The sequence below is a fragment of the Neoarius graeffei genome, chromosome 12, assembly GCF_027579695.1.
Source record: "Neoarius graeffei isolate fNeoGra1 chromosome 12, fNeoGra1.pri, whole genome shotgun sequence".
In the NCBI taxonomy this organism is placed as follows: domain Eukaryota; kingdom Metazoa; phylum Chordata; class Actinopteri; order Siluriformes; family Ariidae; genus Neoarius; species Neoarius graeffei.
In genome coordinates, this window is record NC_083580.1 from 7756935 (window position 1) to 7775801 (window position 18867).

General features: G+C 41.7%; 1 protein-coding gene across 4 annotated transcripts in view; it reads left to right on the forward strand.

Moving 5' to 3' along the window:
- The first annotated feature begins 16142 nt into the window (after window positions 1–16142).
- The window catches only part of rxraa (retinoid X receptor, alpha a), a 280451-nt gene continuing 277726 nt past the window's right edge, over window positions 16143–18867 (forward strand). For all 4 annotated transcript variants that reach the window (XM_060935448.1, XM_060935450.1, XM_060935449.1 and 1 more), the window contains exon 1: window positions 16143–16360. In XM_060935448.1, coding sequence (XP_060791431.1) covers window positions 16333–16360 — 28 coding nt within the window. In that variant the 5' untranslated portion in view covers window positions 16143–16332. The remainder of the gene's footprint in view (window positions 16361–18867) is intronic.

Sequence of the window (18867 nt, forward strand, 5' to 3'; positions counted from 1 at the left end):
ACTGTAGGGGAAACCAGAGCACTCAGAGGAAACCCATGCAGACACGGGGAGAACATGCAAACTCCGTACAGAAAGGCCCCCATCGGCCACTGGGCTCAAACCCAGAACGTTCTTGCTGTGAGGCGACAGTGCAAACCACAAGACAGCCGCCCCCAATTGTGGTTGTGAACCAAAATTTGACTTTGGGAGACAAGCCAAAAGTTGTTTATGACTTAATTTTATACTAATTTTGTTTAACAGCCAAATTTAGGTTTATTCAAGCCAAATTATTTCATACAGGAAGGTTTAATGATTATTGCCATCTCTTTCCAACCAGGATGATGGAATCCACCACAGCTCTAAATAACTCGACCTGCTGCTCTCGATGTTGCATGACCAGGCCCAGATGTTATCAACATACAAACCAGAGATAACCACTGACCTCTTTAGCTTGTTGACGCTGCACAGTCACAGCTGTTCTTTTGGAGAAACCGTTATTACTGTACTGTAAGTGTTGTACTGTTCTCAAACAATGAATGACTCCAAGCTAGAATGTTAATCTCCCTGTTCAAATCATCCTGATCATTCCCACACGCACAGCACACACTCAGCCTGAACTGGACCCCAGACACCACTGCTTTGGGTTTATTGAATAGTGTCGACAAACGTCTTTGATCTCTAATGCGCAGTGTGCTGCATTAATTATGTATCCTCCTGCTGAGCGATCTGCGCCAAGCACTTTCATACACTCAACAGGTTTTATTTCTTTTTATTGTTTTTTTGTTGTTGGTTTCTTTTTCCTGGACATTGTGTGTGTGTGTGTGTTTTTATGCACACACATTTACATATCCACCTTAAGAGTGATTTGAGAGGAGTTCTATACTGCCTCTTCAGCATCCTTGAACTGGATCTCGGCCAGCATCTCGCTTAGCCTGCTATTAGTGCTAAGAGTGATGATACATGTATATACACATGGACAGGTGCCTGGACAGCAAAATCAGCAATATGAGTAAGCGCTAAAATGTTGTTATGGCCACGTTTAGATGGCAGGGGTATAATGATGAACAAATGAGTAGGTTCTCTCTCTCTCTCTCTCTCTCTCTCTCTCTCTCTCTCTCTCAGAGCATCGTGCTGCAGAGAACACACTTACATTACACTTACAGAGAAACGTTTACAGTTTTTTTTTTTATTTTATAATACAGTGGATATAAAAAGTGTACACACCCCGTTAAAATGATTGGTTTTTCTGATGTAAAAATAACGAGATCATGATCAGTTATTTCAAAACTTTTCCCACCTTTAATGTGACCTATAACCTGTACAATTCAATTGAAAAACAAACAAATCTATTAGGGGGAAAAACAAAAAATAAGAAACATACAAAAAGCTGGTTGCATAACTGTGCACACGCTTAAACTAATACTTTGTTGAAGCACCTTTTGATTTAATTACAGCATTCAGTCTTTTGGGGTTGGAGTCTATCAGCCTGCCACATCTAGACTTGGCAATATTTGCCCACTCTTCCTTGCAAAAGCGCTCCAAATCTGTCAGATTGCGAGGGCGTGTCTTGTGCACAGCCGTCTTCAGGTCACCCCACAGATTTTCTATTGGATTTAGGTCTGGGATCTGGCTGGGCCGTTCCAAAACTTTGAAATTTGGGGTCATTGTCGTGCTGAAAGCTGAAATTCCTGTTCATCTTCAGCTTTCTAGCTGACACCTGAAGGTTTTGCGCCAAAATTGACTGGTATTTAGAACTGTTCATGATTCCCTCCATCTTGACTAAAGCCCCTGTTCCAGCTGAAGAAAAACAACCCCAAAACATGATGCTGCCACCACCATGCTTCACCGTAGGAATGGTGTTCTTTTGGTGATGCGCAGTGTTGTTTTTGCACCAAACATACCTTTTGGGGGGGGCGTCATGGCTCAGGTGGATAAGGCGCCATACCATAAATCCGGGGACCCGGGTTCGATTCCGACCCGAGGTCATTTCCCGATCCCTCCCCATCTCTCTCTCCCACTCATTTCCTGTCTCTACACTGTCCTATCCAATAAAGGTGAAAAAAGCCCAAAAAAAATCTTTAAAAAAAAAACATACCTTTTGGAATTGTGGCCAAAAAGTTCAACCTTGGTTTCATCAGACCATAACACATTTTCCCACATGCTTTTGGAAGAGATGATGCATTGTTTTGCAAAATTTAGCCGGGCCTGGATGTTTTTCTTTGACCCTACCTCATAGTCCAAACATATGGAGAATACGGGAGATTGTTGTCACATGTAGTACACAACCAGTACTTGCCAGAAATTCCTGCAGCTCCTTCAGTGTTGCTGTAGGCCTCTCGGCAGCCTCCCTGACCAGTTTTCGTCTTGTCTTTTCATCAATTTTGGAGGGACGTCCAGTTCTCGGTAATGTCACTGTTGTCCCATATTTTCTCCACTTCTTGATGACTGTCTTCACTGTGCTCCATGGTATATCTAATACCGTGGAAATGTTTTCGTCCCCTGGCTGATACCTTTCAACAATGAGATGCCTTTGATGCTTTGTAAGCTCTCTGCGAACCCTGGCTTTTGCTGGAGGATGCAACGGAGTAAATGCCTGAACTTTATTTGGGGTTAATCAGAGTCAGTTTAATTGATGGCAGGTGTGAACCCAAAACGACTGAATGCTGTAATTAAATCAAAAGGTGCTTCAACAAAGTATTAGTTTAAGGGTGTGCACAGTTATGCAACCAGCTTTTTGTATGTTTTTTATTTTTTGTTTTTCCCCCTAATAGATTTGTTTGTTTTTCAATTGAATTGTACAGGTTATAGGTCACATTAAAGGTGGGAAAAGTTTTGAAATAATTTATCGTGATCTCTTTTTTTTTTTTACATCAGAAAAACCAATCATTTTAACGGGGTGTGTACACTTTTTATATCCACTGTATGTCACAGTGCTGTTGAAATCTGGAATCTGATTGGTCAGGAGCTCTGACAGTAATGCCGGCTGTGATTCATGTGAAAGCGCCACTCAAATGACCAACGGATGGCATCACTCGGCAAGTCAGTTGTCACTGCGGGGCAACTTCCAGACCTGTTAGGTCTGTGGCACTTTTTCTGCACCACTTAGCATCAGGTCTGGAGGTCCAGAGAGACAACACGATGGGGGGAAGACACTGTTTGTCTTACCTTACTGGACAAGGCACTTCGTTCGGAGAGGAGAATAGGAAAGCCCTGTGGCGACAACATTGTCTTTACCATAGTAACAGCTAATTCACTTGACTTCACAGCAGACACTCCATATAATCTAAGGCTAAAAACAGACAGAAAAGTTGCTGCTAGTTAACAAAGAGGAATGATGTGGTGAAACTTTCTAAAGGAGTCACCAGTTTCAGTAGTTTTCTGCCATGTGAAAGCTTTCAGGATTCTTTGTAACACTACAAGCTGCATTGGGGCGGCACGGTGGTGTAGTGGTTAGCGCTGTCGCCTCACAGCAAGAAGGTTCTGGGTTCAAGCCAAGTGGCTGACAGGGGCCTTTCTGTGTGGAGTTTGCATGTTCTCTGCGTGGGTTTCCTCCAAGTGTTTCAGTTTCCCCCACAGTCCAAAGACATGCAGGTTAGGTTAACATGGAGCAGCCATGGCCTGAAAGAAAAGAAAGAAAGCACAACTTTATTCTTCACACACTTGTGAAATTTCCTCTCTGCATTTAACCCATCTGAAGCAGTGAACACACACATGCACACACACGTGAGCAATGAGCACACACACATACCCAGAGCAGTGGGCAGCCATGCTAACAGTGCCGAGGGAGCAGTTGGGAGTTAGGTGCCTCGCTCAAGGGCACCCCAGCCCAAGGCCGTCCCATATTAACCTAACCGCATGCCTTTGAAGGTGGGGCTGAGGGGCTCTTTAGCAAGGCACCTAACCTCCAACTGCTGCCCACTGCTCTGGGTATGTGTGTGTGTGTTCACTCCTTCAGATGGGTTAAACATACATGTCAACCTATACGGAATGTCCGTATTTTATACGGATTTGATTCAATAAACATAGTATACAGGCGTATAAATAAAGTTATATGGATTATTTAAAAAAACTTCAATATTTATTTAGAGCTATAATCAATTCCCACGATGATAAAAGACCGCATAACATTTACAAACGTACTGTACACCACAGACAGCCAGTAAAGAGTCTTATGAAATCGCGCGTTATCTTGTGGTAGCGAGACTTCGTTCCACTTTTGATCATGCGCACACCGCATTGCGAGAATCCCGCCAACCGTGAAGTCATAGACATATAAACATAGACGCCGCCTTCTGCGTAGAATCATACGTCATCCTCGCCGCCATATTGGATGTGGCAACGTGGAGATTCTTCACCCGTCTCTGGTATAGCGTCTAGACAGTAGCCGAGAATAAAGATGCCTCATTCACGTGCTGCGTTTAACTGTACCAACAGGTTTACCGTCCAGACGAGATCACATGGGATTAGCTTTCACAGGTGAGACTGGAAAAATACTTTTCATTGTATTTGGTCATTATAACGTAATTTTACGAACAGATTTTCCTGACTTTGTGGCTAATATGAAGTCTCGCGCATAATAGCCGCTCGGTGAAACCTGTCTCCAAACAACGAAGTATTTCCTTCGTAACTACGCTGATAACACTTTGTGTTTTTGTCGAACATTGGAGCTTTGTATTCATTCTGAAGGTTTATTGTTATTAATATTGAATAAAAAGTAACTGGGATATATCATTGTTAATTATCATTCAAATTTTAGGTAAATTATTTTAATTTGCATCTTATACGGATTTTATAAGGGAAATACGGATTTTGGAGGTTGGTTATACAGGTTTGACTGACCAAAGGTTGACATGTATGGTTAAATGCAGAGGAGGAATTTCATTGTGCTTGAGTGTATGTGTGATAAATAAAGGCTTCTTGTCTGTTTGATTGTGAGTTTGTATTAAAAGAGTTTCAAGTGTTAACAGGAAATAACCTGTTTCATGAACATTCCACAACGTTGCTGCCGGGCAAAGGCAAACTGCAGTATCTACATACCGGTATTGTGTCGGTGGCAAAAGACAGTTCAATAACGTCACCTATTCGCTATTGGATTGTCTTTTGTCACCGACACGACACAATATGCAGATACTGCAGTTTGCCTTTGCACGGCAGATTAAATGTAACAATAAATGGATAAAAGTACAACATGTTCCGCTCTAATCAATTAAAAATTCAACTTCAAAGTAAGCTATTATTGGAAAATACTCAACTTCCAATCTTCAGTAACTGCTTTATTCTGGTCAGTAGAAATGAAAGGTTCCTATGACAACATTTTCAGTCACACAACAGATCATACTCCAACATGCCGCATTAAATTTCCTTTGTATCCAAATCAGTTTGTGTGTTTATTCATTCTGGGCACGCACTTCCTTTGATTTCAGCTGTCTCTGATTAATTTTTAAGATTAGACTGAAAAAAAAAACTCTTTAAAGCCTCCATTCAGGTCGAAGGTCGACGTTATTTTTTAGTTGCAGACTTTTCATGAGTCAATTTTCAGTTAATGGACTTGCACGCTGATCAGAGGCAAACTTCTTTCATATTTGAAATTTATGATGGAAAACTGCCCAGCAACAAATCGAGCGTAAAACAAAGGATGTTAAAACCCTAGAACACACACACAGTCATGTTTTCTTTCTGTTTTTGAGTTGCAAATGTTGCATAATTTAATCACAGGACATCCTATAGCTTGGAGTCGTCTCATAACTCGCAGTACACGAGCCATGAGTAAAGCTTTGAGACTAAAATCTTAAACGGCTGTCTATTATATGATATTATATTATATTTAGTGCATGACACATTTTCTACATTGCCAGTATATTGCGTAGTGAACATATACACTCACCAGCCACTTTATTAGGCACACCCATCCATCCACCTGCTGCTTGATGCAGTTCTCTAATCAAGCAATCCCTTGCCAGCAGCACAATGCTGTATAAAATCACGCAGATACAAATCAAGAGCTTCGGTTAATGTTCACAATGTTCAAACATCAGAACGGGATCTCAAAGCGTGACTTTCTTTCACTGTGGCATGGGTGTTGGTTTGATCCAGATGGACTGGTTTGAGTATTTCAGAAACGGCTGATCTCCTGGGGTTTTCACACACAACAGTCTCTACACAAAATGGTGCGACAAACAAAAAACATTGAGTGAGTGAGTGACAGTTCTGTGGGTGGAAACTAGAGGTCTGCGCGGGTCGGATTTTTCAGTCCCGCTCCCGCCCGCGCCCGCATTCTGCAGTCCCGCTCCCGCTCGCTCCCGCAAAGAATTATGATTTTCAGTCCCGCTCCCACCCGCGCCTGCCATATTTTGTCCCGCTCCCGCCTGCAAATCCCGCATGATGCAGATGTTCGCGTTATTTCTCAGGAAAGTTCTTGTCTTGACACAGCGTGATGGTGCCCCGCCCCCTACTTTGAGTGGATTTGAGCATAAATATCTACAGCTCACGTTCACGTTTGTTATTATTTACCTTGTTTCTGAATTCGGAATGTTGAAATGGCAACATGTAGACCTAATAATAATAATTATTTAAGTAGGCTAATCATTTAAGTATGCGCTCTCCCGTGGTGCGTAGAGCTCTGCTCTTCTGCCATGATCGGAGATCTCAAACACGGAAGAGGAAAGGAATCGGAAATGTACGAGAGATATTTATCCTCTCCTGGATCAGAATCAGAATCAGAATTCTGATGACCAGCTCATCTAAGGTGTCATTGAGGCATCATGTTAGTGTGGGTCACTGGAGGCTGGGTGTGAACACAGCGTGATGAGTCAGAGCCTGACTCTCTCTGCAAATTTAGGCATCTTAAAATGTTTTATTAATGCCAAATAAAATATCCAGCACAAATTATATATGATAGACATAAATTAATAATTTATAAATTTTATTTTAAACACGTTTTTAGTTAGCGGGACTGCAGCTTATCACCGCTCCCGCCTGCGCCCGCATTGTGCACTCCCGCTCCCGCCCGCGCCCGCAATGAGCTTTCAAAATTTGTCCCGCGCCGCACTGCTTTGCGGTGGGTCCCGCGGGTCCCGCGGGACTCCCGCGGGAGTGCAAGGCTCTAGTGGAAACAAACGCTTTGTTGATAAGAGAGGTCAGAGGAAAATGGACAGATTGAGTTGAGCTTTTTTGCCAGGAAGGACATAGCAACTCATAGCAACTCTACAACCGTGGTGAGCAGAAATTATTATGAGCTAGACTTTCACTATTATGAGATAATTATGAGATAGCTCTCAATTATTAGATAGCGAGTCATAATTATGAGATACTAAGTCTTTATTATTATGTGATAGAAAGTTATGAGATAGGATCTCATTATTATGAGATAGAAAGTTATAATTATGAAAAAAACATCTCACAATTATGAGATATTACGGTAAGTTGTTATTATTATGAAAAACCTTATCGTTGTTATGATATCGTCAACAGGATTCCATAGAATTATTATTTGGGACAATATCCTTTTCATTTCCAAGTATTATCTTATTCATGTCTCACTCTCATAATTGTTGTGTACAATTATGTCCATAGCCTGTGTTTTTTGTCATTTCTGGGATCGAGATCCTGACCTCTTCTGCTCCTCAGACCTGCCTGATCCATCCTGATGCCCTACATCTGGCTGGATCTCATCACATTGCTCCTGTGGAGGACGGCCCCATATGGACAGTTGAAAGTAGCACTTGGAAGACACTCTGGACACTTATAATAATGCTTTTATGGCTGAGGATTACAGTTGACTTGCTAACTTTCGGACTGCAGTTGTCATGAAAAGTTTTACACTCAATTTTCCATCAGTGAAGAGTTTATAACATCACTGAAACAGACTTCATGTTAAAACTGTTAAAAATATTATAATCACGTTGTCTGGTATCACCCAAATGAGGATGGGTTCCCTTTTGAGTCTGGCTCCTCTCGAGGTTTCTTCCTCATGCTGTTTGAGGGAGTTTTTCCTTGCCACCGTCGCCACAGGCTTGATCATTGGGGATAGATTAGGGATAAAATTAGCTCATGTTTAAAGTCATTCAAATTCTATAAAGCTGCTTTGTGACAATGTCTATTGTTAAAAGCGCTATACAAATAAACTTGACTTGATTTATTGGTTACTTTACAAGGGTGGTGTAAGTGGTTAGCCCTGTCGCCTCAAAGCAAGAAGGTTCTGGGTTCAAGCCCAGATGCCGACGGGAGCCTTTCTGTATGGGTTTCCTCCACAGTCCAAAGACATGCAGCTTAGGCTAATCATTGGCTCTAAATTGACCGTGAGTGTGAATGATTGTTTCTCTCTATGTGTCAGCCCTGTGATGATCTGGCAACTTGTCCAGGGTGTACCTCGCCTCTCACCCATAGTCAGCTGAGATAGGCTCCAGCTTGCCCGCGGCCTTGTCCAGGATAAGCAGTTACGGATAATGGATGGAGTATTTTATTAGTGTAATATTGCTACTTCAGATGAAGTACTAATCTTATTTAAGCTCCTTTCTTATTTTGTTGTGTACTCTACAAACATGGCCTGTGTTTTTACTTTTTTATTTTATTACTTGGGCTGCACGGTGGTGTAGTGGTTAGCGCTGTCGCCTCACAGCAAGAAGGTCCGGGTTCGAGCCCCGTGGCCGGCGAGGGCCTTTCTGTGCGGAGTTTGCATGTTCTCCCCGTGTCCGCGTGGGTTTCCTCCGGGTGCTCCGGTTTCCCCCACAGTCCAAAGACATGCAGGTTAGGTTAACTGGTGGCTCTAAATTGACCGTAGGTGTGAATGTGAGTGTGAATGGTTGTCTGTGTCTATGTGTCAGCCCTGTGATGACCTGGCGACTTGTCCAGGGTGTACCCCGCCTTTCGCCCGTAGTCAGCTGGGATAGGCTCCAGCTTGCCTGCGACCCTGTAGAACAGGATAAAGCGGCTAGAGATAATGAGATGAGATGAGATTTTATTACTTTTTCTACTTTTATTGTGGCCGGCACAGTGGTTAGCGCTGTCGCCTCACAGCAAGAAGGTCCTGGGTTCGAGTCCAGCGGCCAGCGAGGGCCTTTCTGTGCGGTGTTTGCATGTTCTCCCAGTGTCCGCGTGGGTTTCCTCCGGGTGCTCCGGTTTCCCCCACAGTCCAAAGGCATGCAGGTTAGGTTAACTGGTGACTCTAAATTGACCGTAGGTGTGAATGTGAGTGTGAATGGTTGTCTGTCAAGTCAAGTTTATTTGTATAGCGCTTTTAACAATAAATATTGTCGCAAAGCAGCTTTACATAATTTGAATGACTTAAAACATGAGCTCATTTTATCCCTAATCTATCCCCAATGAGCAAGCCTGTGGCGACGGTGGCAAGGAAAAAGGTTCCTCATTTGGGCAACAACAGACAGCATGACTATAATATTAACAGTTTTAGCATGACGTCAGTTTCACTGATGTTATAAACTCTTCATTGATGGAAACTTGAGTGCAAAACTGTTCATGACTAGCCTGGGAAGACTAAATGTGAATATTTAGTCTGGTCTCGGTCGTAGACATTTCCGAAGGGTGTGGGTAGGAACAACCCGTTGTCTTTCAAACTCTGACCAATCAGCGCAACAGTGACTGTGACGTAGTCAGAGCGACAGAAAGCAGTGGGGGAGCCAGCTGGTAGATCAGACTTTTGCCATAGCCGGTCGGCAAAACAGCGAAAACGTCCTTCTTGAAAAGGAATGAGCGGAGAGCCTCTTCCTGCTCATGTTTCAACAAAAACTCCAAGTCTAATTCTTCTAAAACTGATTCCAAAGCGGAGTCAAACGAGCGCTGTTCAATAGCCGTAGCCATCTTTCCTGTTGTGCTTTCTCCAGCATCGCGCAGTCTTGTCGTCACTCCTGCAAAAGCCCGCCTAAAGAATCCAAACAAAAACCTTGCGTTGTGATTGGCGGGCACGATTTGATGCCCTGGGTGTGTTGTTGATATGGTCTGAGGCTAGACCCACTCGTAGGCAAAAATATTTTTGGACACTAGGCGGGTGGGTCTAGTTTACTAGGCTTGTTCATGACAACTGCAGTCCTAAAGTTAGCAAGTCAACTGTCGTTCTCAGACATAAATGCATTAATGTAAGAGTCCAGAGCATCTTCCAAGTGTGACTTTCAACAGTGGCGTGCACAGATAGACACGAGGTGGTGCTCAAGCACCTGCCCCTCTGCCCTCTGTCCAAAAAAGTGTCCTTTTGAATTTTTTTTTTTTTTTACAGTTTACTGAGGCCAATGTCGACATGATCTTTTAGAAAAGCCGCGGCATTAAAAGCGTGTGTGAAAATAATGTCCCGATGTGTGCCCCCTCCGCACACACACCGGACCTCTGTCTCTCTTGCTCTGTCACGTGAACAAGCGTGCAGTGCATTCAATGTGAGGTTGCAGCAGCATAGCGTCCTGGAAGCCACGGCCTTGTCGTAGCGCAGACAACACATCGGGCAGTCAGTCAGCTCTTCCCCTGCCCCACCAGCCAGGTAACACATGAATCGAGTGAAAATGTATTGTTTGCCCTCTAAGCCCAAGCTGTAATTATTTTGTCGTGAAGTAGCCCGTCGCATACAGAAACAACTGCACATAAGTATTATATTTTTTGCTAGACCATTTTCAGATTTAGGAAAACAAAAATTTCTTTTTCTATTTTGTTCAACTAGAGATTCCTGGCAAAGTCAAAAAGCCTTGATGTAATAAATTAACATTAAGTGGTTGTTTTACACCTTTAAAAACTAAAACGGGTCAGTGGCGACCCGAACACAAGAGGAGGGTTAAATCTCAGACTTTTATAATAAGGTGTTCCACATGCGCAAAAAAGTGCCCTTTTTGCCCCCCAGAGCACTTGCCCACCAAAATGTCTGTGCACGCCACTGACTTTCAACTGTCCTCAACAGGAGCGATGCGATGAGACTCCAACCAGACACAGGGCACCAGGATGGATCAAGCAGTCTGTGAGTCTGTGTCTATGTGTCAGCCCTGCGACGGCCTGGCGACTTGTCCAAGGTGTACCCCGCCTTTCACCAGTAGTCAGCTGGGATAGGCTCCAGCTTGCGGCTACAGATGGTGGATGGATGGATGGATACTTTTATTGCACTGTTTTTTTTTACTCTCTATTCTTGACTCTTTTCTATCTGTGAGCTGCTGGAAGAACATGTAAATTTCCCCACCGAGCAGGGGCGTATCAAGCTTTCCAAAAGTGGGGGTGTTCTGGAATGGGGAAGCCATATCATTAGAAATCGGTTTATGGCTATATACACGCCCGGCGTGTACACTGTGATGTACTGTCAATGACCGATATGGAACTTTTTCATACCCATGGTCCATGGGTGCAAATGAAAGGGAGGACAGCAGAAAGCCTATAAATCCAGTTGACTCCAGCCAAGTTCTGCATTTCATGCAGAGATCTATCATGTTGGGTTTTGGTGTTGTTACTGCCAGGGCTATGTAATTATTCAGTAAGCGAAGGCAAAAAGTATTGACTGATAATTCTAGGTAACAGGATACTGTTCTATAACAGAGATGTCAGTATTGCTGCCTACACTGGTATACACTGATATAAACAAAACCAAAAACTTCACATAGCCCAAGAAGTCATACACAGTGTATAGATCATACACCATCATGCATAACAGTTTGGACTGGGGTCGCTTTGTGTGAGCAGGAGGCATGGCTAATCAGTTCATGTTGGAGAAGCGCAGCATCCTGGAAGGACCTCTTTAGTATAGCATTCAAATAAGACGGGGCAGTTCCTGCTTTTAATGTCTTTAATTATTCAAACTCGTGTACAAAACTTGTTTGCATCATGCATTACATCAGGTTTAATGCATAAAATTCGAAAATGATGCAATAGACTACACATACAACAAACACTTAATGGCCAAACAATTATTGAACATTCATTCGATTTGAAACGCCTTTAAATCTCAATTGAAAAACTCTTCTAAAAAGTAATAAGCAGTTATAATGCATGAAAAGTAGACTTGGTACAAACACACACACTCGTAATAAAAAAACTTGCCTCAACTGACTTTACAACTAGTAACTACTATTAACACAATCTTTTAGGGCATGGCACCTGGGACAACTGTTTGAACGACGGCATCGCAAGCGCTTTGAGAAGGGTCTGTCTGCAGAGCCAGGCACAGTAAGCACCGCATGCGACGTCAAACCTGGAACGGTGGATCAGGAGCGGTAAAACTGGTGTTGGCTCTGCAGCTCTGCAGACAGATACTGTATTATTGAGCGCTTTCAGCACGCTACGCAAACTGGCTATTATATTCACGCAACTGCTGATTGGCTGACACACCGATTTGTGCGGTAAACTACCGGTTTTTAACTTCTGTCAACGCCTACCGCTTTTGTACATAATGTCAACGTTTTTTAGGTTTCTCAGAAAAAAAATCCCACACTAAGTTCTGAACATGCTTTGCCGGTGGTTCGTGAGTTATTTTGGCATCACGAATACCGGAAATGCGCAAGACCAACCATTTATTCGTTCGATGCCGTTTGCTCACTTCTCTATTTCCGGTTTCGTTGGCAGTGTGCATGTGGTGTGTTTGTGATAAAATTGCTTAGATTCTAGTTAGGATAAAAGGCTCTGAACGGGTTTGATGCAGAAGATTTCCTCATAGATCTCTACTATCATTTCCAGAAAAGGTGAGCATTACTGCAATTCAAACATTTATTAAAGTTTCCTTTGACATTTTTTTTTTGCTAGTATTATTATTTAATATGGCGGCACGGTGGTGTAGTGGTTAGCGCTGTCGCCTCACAGCAAGAAGGTCCTGGGTTCGAGCCCCGGGGCCGGCGAGGGCCTTTCTGTGTGGAGTTTGCATGTTCTCCCCGTGTCCGTGTGGGTTTCCTCCGGGTGCTCCGGTTTCCCCCACAGTCCAAAGACATGCAGGTTAGGTTAACTGGTGACTCTAAATTGACCGTAGGTGTGAATGTGAGTGTGAATGGTTGTCTGTGTCTATGTGTCAGCCCTGTGATGACCTGGCGACTTGTCCAGGGTGTACCCCGCCTCTCGCCCGTAGTCAGCTGGGATAAGCTCCAGCTTGCCTGCGACCCTGTAGAAGGATAAAGCAGCTAGAGATAATGAGATGAGATGAGATTATTTAATATTTATTGCTATTTTGAACTGACATGTTCCTTGATAAAATATGTTGTTTTCACTTTACTATTTTTTATTTAATATTTATTGCTATTTTGAACTCTGATATGATTTATAAAATAAACACCTGAGGGAATGCAATAGTGTACAATTATTTCCTTTTATATTTTCAGCGCAAAACGGAAGGACCAACTTAAAGAAATAACAAAGAAATTTAAGTTGGGAATTTCCAACTTAAAGAAGTCAGCTGGGGAAAGATGGACATGCAAAAGCCAGTGTATATGAAGACACCCATGGGATTAGGAATACATTGTGTGGTATTCTGGCGTCCAAAATTAACATTTTCAAAGACACCACTTGTTTCAGCTGGAGTCCAGATGAAAAACTTGTGACAAATGCTAAATCTGCAACATATAAAGCATTACATTAGATCAGATGATCAAATCTGTGTAATAAAATGTACTTATTTGATTCCTATTTATGTTTCGTTGTGTTTTATGCTTTGTTTAAAGTGAATTAGTAGCAACATCTTTAAAAACAATTGTCCGCCAAAATTTCATCATTCATTCATTCATTCATTCATTATCTCTAGCCGCTTTATCCTTCTACAGGGTCACAGGCGAGCTGGATCCTATCCCAGCTGACTATGGGCGAAAGGCGGGGTACACCCTGGACAAGTCGCCAGGTCATCACAGGGCTGACACATAGACACAGACAACCATTCACACTCACATTCACACCTACGGTCAATTTAGAGTCACCAGTTAACCTAACCTGCATGTCTTTGGACTGTGGGGGAAACCGGAGCACCCGGAGGAAACCCACGCGGACACGGGGAGAACATGCAAACTCCGCACAGAAAGGCCCTCGCCGGCCCCAGGGCTTGAACCCGGACCTTCTTGCTGTGAGGCGACAGCGCTAACCACTACACCACCGTGCCGCCCTGCCAAAATTTGAAATTGCCAATTTGTGCAACGGTACCGTGCGCGAGTAAAATCTACCTCTTTTTCTTGTGAAAAGGTTGGCATGTATGGATTGGTCGGGTGAGAAAAACTGTTTTGAGTCCGTTGCGTGGCTGTTTTTTGTCTGACATTATGGCAGTAGTTTACTTCCTTGTTACACATTTTATCGTAGCTGTATAATTTTCATAATGATGTCATTTTAATCTGACAAAAGTGCGGGGGATGAAATTGTGTTTCAACAAAAGTGGGGGGGATGAAACGTACGCATCCCCCGCGGGCAGGGCCGTAACTACCATTGAGGACACCGAGGTCATGTCCTCGGCATTTTTTTCCCACGGTATTTTTTTTTCACTCAGAAATGTGAAATTAATATATGATGAAAATCGTTCTGACTTTGATCGGTGGAAAATTCTAAATTCAGCTTGCATCCCCCTGTTCTCATTTGTTTGTCTAAAAATAAAGTTCACATAATCATTTTTAAACGAAGCTGAAATATCTGACATTGGAAACATTTCATATTCGGCAGCCTCGCGATAGTCAGCTAAGCACCACGGGATATACAAGAGCTGAGAAGTGTTCTCATCAAGGTCCGACTCCGCAGCCAGGCAGTTTGTCAATTAGTCGTGGAATCTGAAAATTGACATAAGATGAAGAAGTCTACTACACTAAAACAAAACAAACCCAGCTCTGGAAAGTCAACAAGAGAGAGAGAAAAAGAAAGAGGGAAGAAGGGGAGTTAATTTTGCCAGTCACTGACAGTTATGTGCCGGAATGCTTATGATCATTAACTGTGCAATTTTAATTAGCATTTCAAGCAACAACAGTCGAAGCCACTTAGCTAGATAGGATTTTCGTTTTCCAGGCGGCACAAACTCTTTTATTCTCTCTCTCGATTTGATTTGGTGCGTTTCAGATCAGAAAAGGCTGGACAGTCGTGACCTGTTGTTTATGAAGTTACTGGGTGCTGACGAGACTTGAGCTATTTTGCTAACTTACCAGACTATAGGCTAACGTGAACCCAAGACACTATTGTTTTGATCATTGGTTGTATTTTCGAACGGAAATGAAAACGGGTAGCAAACTTATGTTCACATTTTATTTACAACATGATGTACCACCTCTGACTGCTTTCTGTCAATCATGAGCAGCCCAGCCGCGTTCACAGCTCCTCCTCCAATCAGCAGCTGGAGATGAGCCTCCTCTCGGGAAGTCTTGTCCCGCCCCTCTTATTGACTCCCATCTCCAGTGAGGCTCAGTCTCCGAATGTGGCGTTTTAGTCGGTTTTGTCCAATAACCGTCTAGTATTTTGCTATTGAAAAGGGCAGATATTTTTTTTAAAAAGCAATTGAAGTCCATTCAGGCTCGGCTAGATTGCGTTGTCACGCTCACTCACTCACTCACTCAAACTCTCTCTCACACACTCTCACTCACTCACGCACACACAAAATACTTTTATGATCGTGCAGTTTTGAAATTGTTAAAATAAACATGTTCACCTACATGTTCATCTCCTTGTTGGGCTTGTGATTTTGACTCGTTTCCAAAATGTATGAAAAGTCACCATATTAGGACATTTTTTTTTTTTTTTTGGCAAATAAAATGTATCGCAATCTTTGACCTCGGTATTTGAAAAATCCTGGTTACGGCCCTGGTTGGCATGTATGGATTGGTCGGGTGAGAAAAACTGTTTTGAGTCCGTTGCGTGGGTGTTTTTTGTCTGACGTTATGGCAATAGTTTACTTCCTTGTTACACATTTTATAGTAGCTGTATAATTTTCATAATGATGTCATTTTAATCTGATAAAAGTGCGGGGGATGAAATTGTGTTTCAACAAAAGTGGGGGGGATGAAACGTACGCATCCCCCGCGGGTGATACGCCCCTGCCACCGAGGGATGAATAAAGTTCTCTTCTTCTTCTTCTTCTTCAAAAAGAAAGAAACATCTGCTGAATATTAATGTGTCCCTGATTGAAGACGTCCCTTGCTGGAATGGAGTCCCCCTAGAGTGGGCCCTGCTGCAGTAGTTTTGTGTGTGTGTGTGTGTGTGTGTGTGTGTGTGTGTGAGAGAGAGAGAGAGAGAGAGAGAGAGCGCGCAACAAACTCAACTATCTCTAAAGTGAAAAGCGGACAGTGTGTCAGTGATCGCTGCTTTTCCGCGCTGCGCTTTTACTCCACGGATCCGCGTGTGATTGCGTTCGAGTCCCCTTTCAAGCCTGAAAATAAAGCTGATAAAGAAGCACGGCTTGTCAGCTGGCATTGGCATGAGCTAACCCGATCAGACATGGAAACCAAACCATTTTTATCATTGGGTAAGTTTTCTCTCTCTCTCTCTCTCTCTCTCTTTTTTTTTTCTTCCCCCTTTTAAATGCATGGTGTGGAAATGTAATGTACTGTACTGTACTGTGATGTACTGTACCTCTCAGTGCACGCGGGTTTGTGTCTCTGTGCACGAAGTATTTCCCCTGAATTAAAACGTGCACGTGCACAGTAACTTGTCGATTTGAACCCAAAGCTCTTGCGCATGTTGTTCTCTGAGATAGTGGACTAGAATAAACAGTAAACAGCGCGCAAAACTTGGCTCCAGTGCCACTGACACGCGTTTCCACTGACAGCAGCGGGGCTTTTTATAAACTCTTGAGTCTCTCTCTCTCTCTCTCTCTCTCTCTCTCTCTCTCTCGTGTTTACATTTGGCTGTTATCAGATCTAATCTGATCAGATCTTAGGAGCATGTAGACACTTCAGAGATTGGAAATTGTTGATGGTTCTGTAGATTCGGTGTGTCACAGCGCGTCTACACTTGAGTCTGGAAAGATGATATTTTTGTTAGTATTGTGATCAGTTCTTCTGATGCGGGAACGAGTTATTTATCTTGTGCGTACGAGATAACTTGTTTTAATCTTAATTTGTTTATCTTGTGCGCGCAAGTTATTAAACAATCCAAGAGAAACAGCTTGGGATACAAATAAGCTGCTAGCACAAGTTATTAATACCTAAAGTTGTTTATCTTGTGTTATGTAAATTGTGCACGAGATAGCTAATAACTTGTTTTAATTCCGAAATTATTTATCTTGCGCACACAAGTTGTTTAAATAATACAAGATACACACGAGCTGGAGTTGAAGACGTTATTTTATTTAGTTGATAAGATACAAATAAGTGCACGCAAGTTATTTAAATAATCCAAGATAAACGGCTCGAGACACAAATAAGTTGTTGTCTTGTACGCACGGGATAATAACTTGTCTTTATCTCAAGTTGTTTATATCCTAAGTTGTTTTTAAATCATCTTTGTGCACAAGATCATAAGTTATTTATCTCATGCGCACAAGTTATTAAATAATCCAAGATAAACAGCTTGGGATACAAATAAGCTGCTATCTTGTGCGCGCTTGTTTTTATCTCAAGTTATTAATACCTAAAGTTGTTTATCTTGTGTTATGTAAATTGTGCACGAGATAGCTAATAACTTGTTTTAATTCCGAAATTATTTATCTTGCGCACAGAAGTTGTTTAAATAATACAAGATACACACGAGCTGGAGTTTAAGATGTTATTTTATTTAGTTGATAAGATACAAATACCATAAGTGCACGCAAGTTATTTAAATAATCCAAGATAAACGGCTCGAGACACAAATAAATTATCTTGTACGCACGAGATAATAACTTGTCTTTACGTCAAGTTGTTTATATCCTAAGTTGTTTTTAAATCATCTTTGTACACAAGATCATAAGTTATTTATCTCGTGCGCACAAGTCATTTAAATAATCCAAGATAAACAGCTTGAGATACAAATGACGTATTATCTTGTGCGCACGGATAATAGCTTGTTTTTATCTCAAGTTGTTTATCGTGTATTATTTAAATCATCTTTGTGCACAAGATAATAACTTGTTTTTATCTCACGTTATTTATATCCTAAGTTGTTTATCTTGTATTACTTAAATACCTTTTAGTTGCACGAGATAATAAGTTGTTTTAATCTGAAGTTATTTATCCTGTGCACACAAGTTATTTACATAATACAAGATAAACAACTTAGGATGCAAATAACTTATGATAAAAACAAGTTATTATCTTGTGTTCATGAGATAATAACTTGTGCATACAAGATTTCTTAAAAAAAACACCTTTCGGGAGTTTAGGGACTCTGTACTTTTCCTATTTCAGTTTCAAATCTAATTTATTATTCCAAAACACTCGTAATGCATGCTGTACTAACATTATTATGTCTAAAAAAAAAGATTAAAATTTGAATGTTTTGGCATCCATGTATTTGACTTTGCACTTTCTTTACATTAAAAAAAAAAATCCTACATTTATTTTAGACCTGAATAACTGTAGATTAATCTGGTTCAGTATGTCGACAGTATGTTCTACTGATACACAAACACGAAGGAACGGAGTGTTTAAAACCTTTAAAAGAAGTTTTACATTCGAGTTAATGTATAGAACAGCTTTAGTGTACTGCTGTCTGCTATCTGGTGTACATGAGCTGATTAGAAATTGAGGTGTGGTTTCTATAGGGGTGTGTGTGTGGTGTGTGTGTGGTGTGTGTGTGTATATAAGGATGGATTCATGATGATTAATATCAAGAAGAAACTTAAATACGTTTAAATTGTTTCATGTTTTATTATTATTATTATTATTATTATTATTATTATTATTATTATTATTATTATTATTTTAATCACCTAAAACCTTTAAGAAAACTCACACCTCAATTAAGGTGTCTCCGCGTCAATCCTGAGCTTAAGTTACTTTCTGCATGAAGTTTCTCTGCATGTTCTCCCAAAGTCCGTGTGTGTGTGTGTGT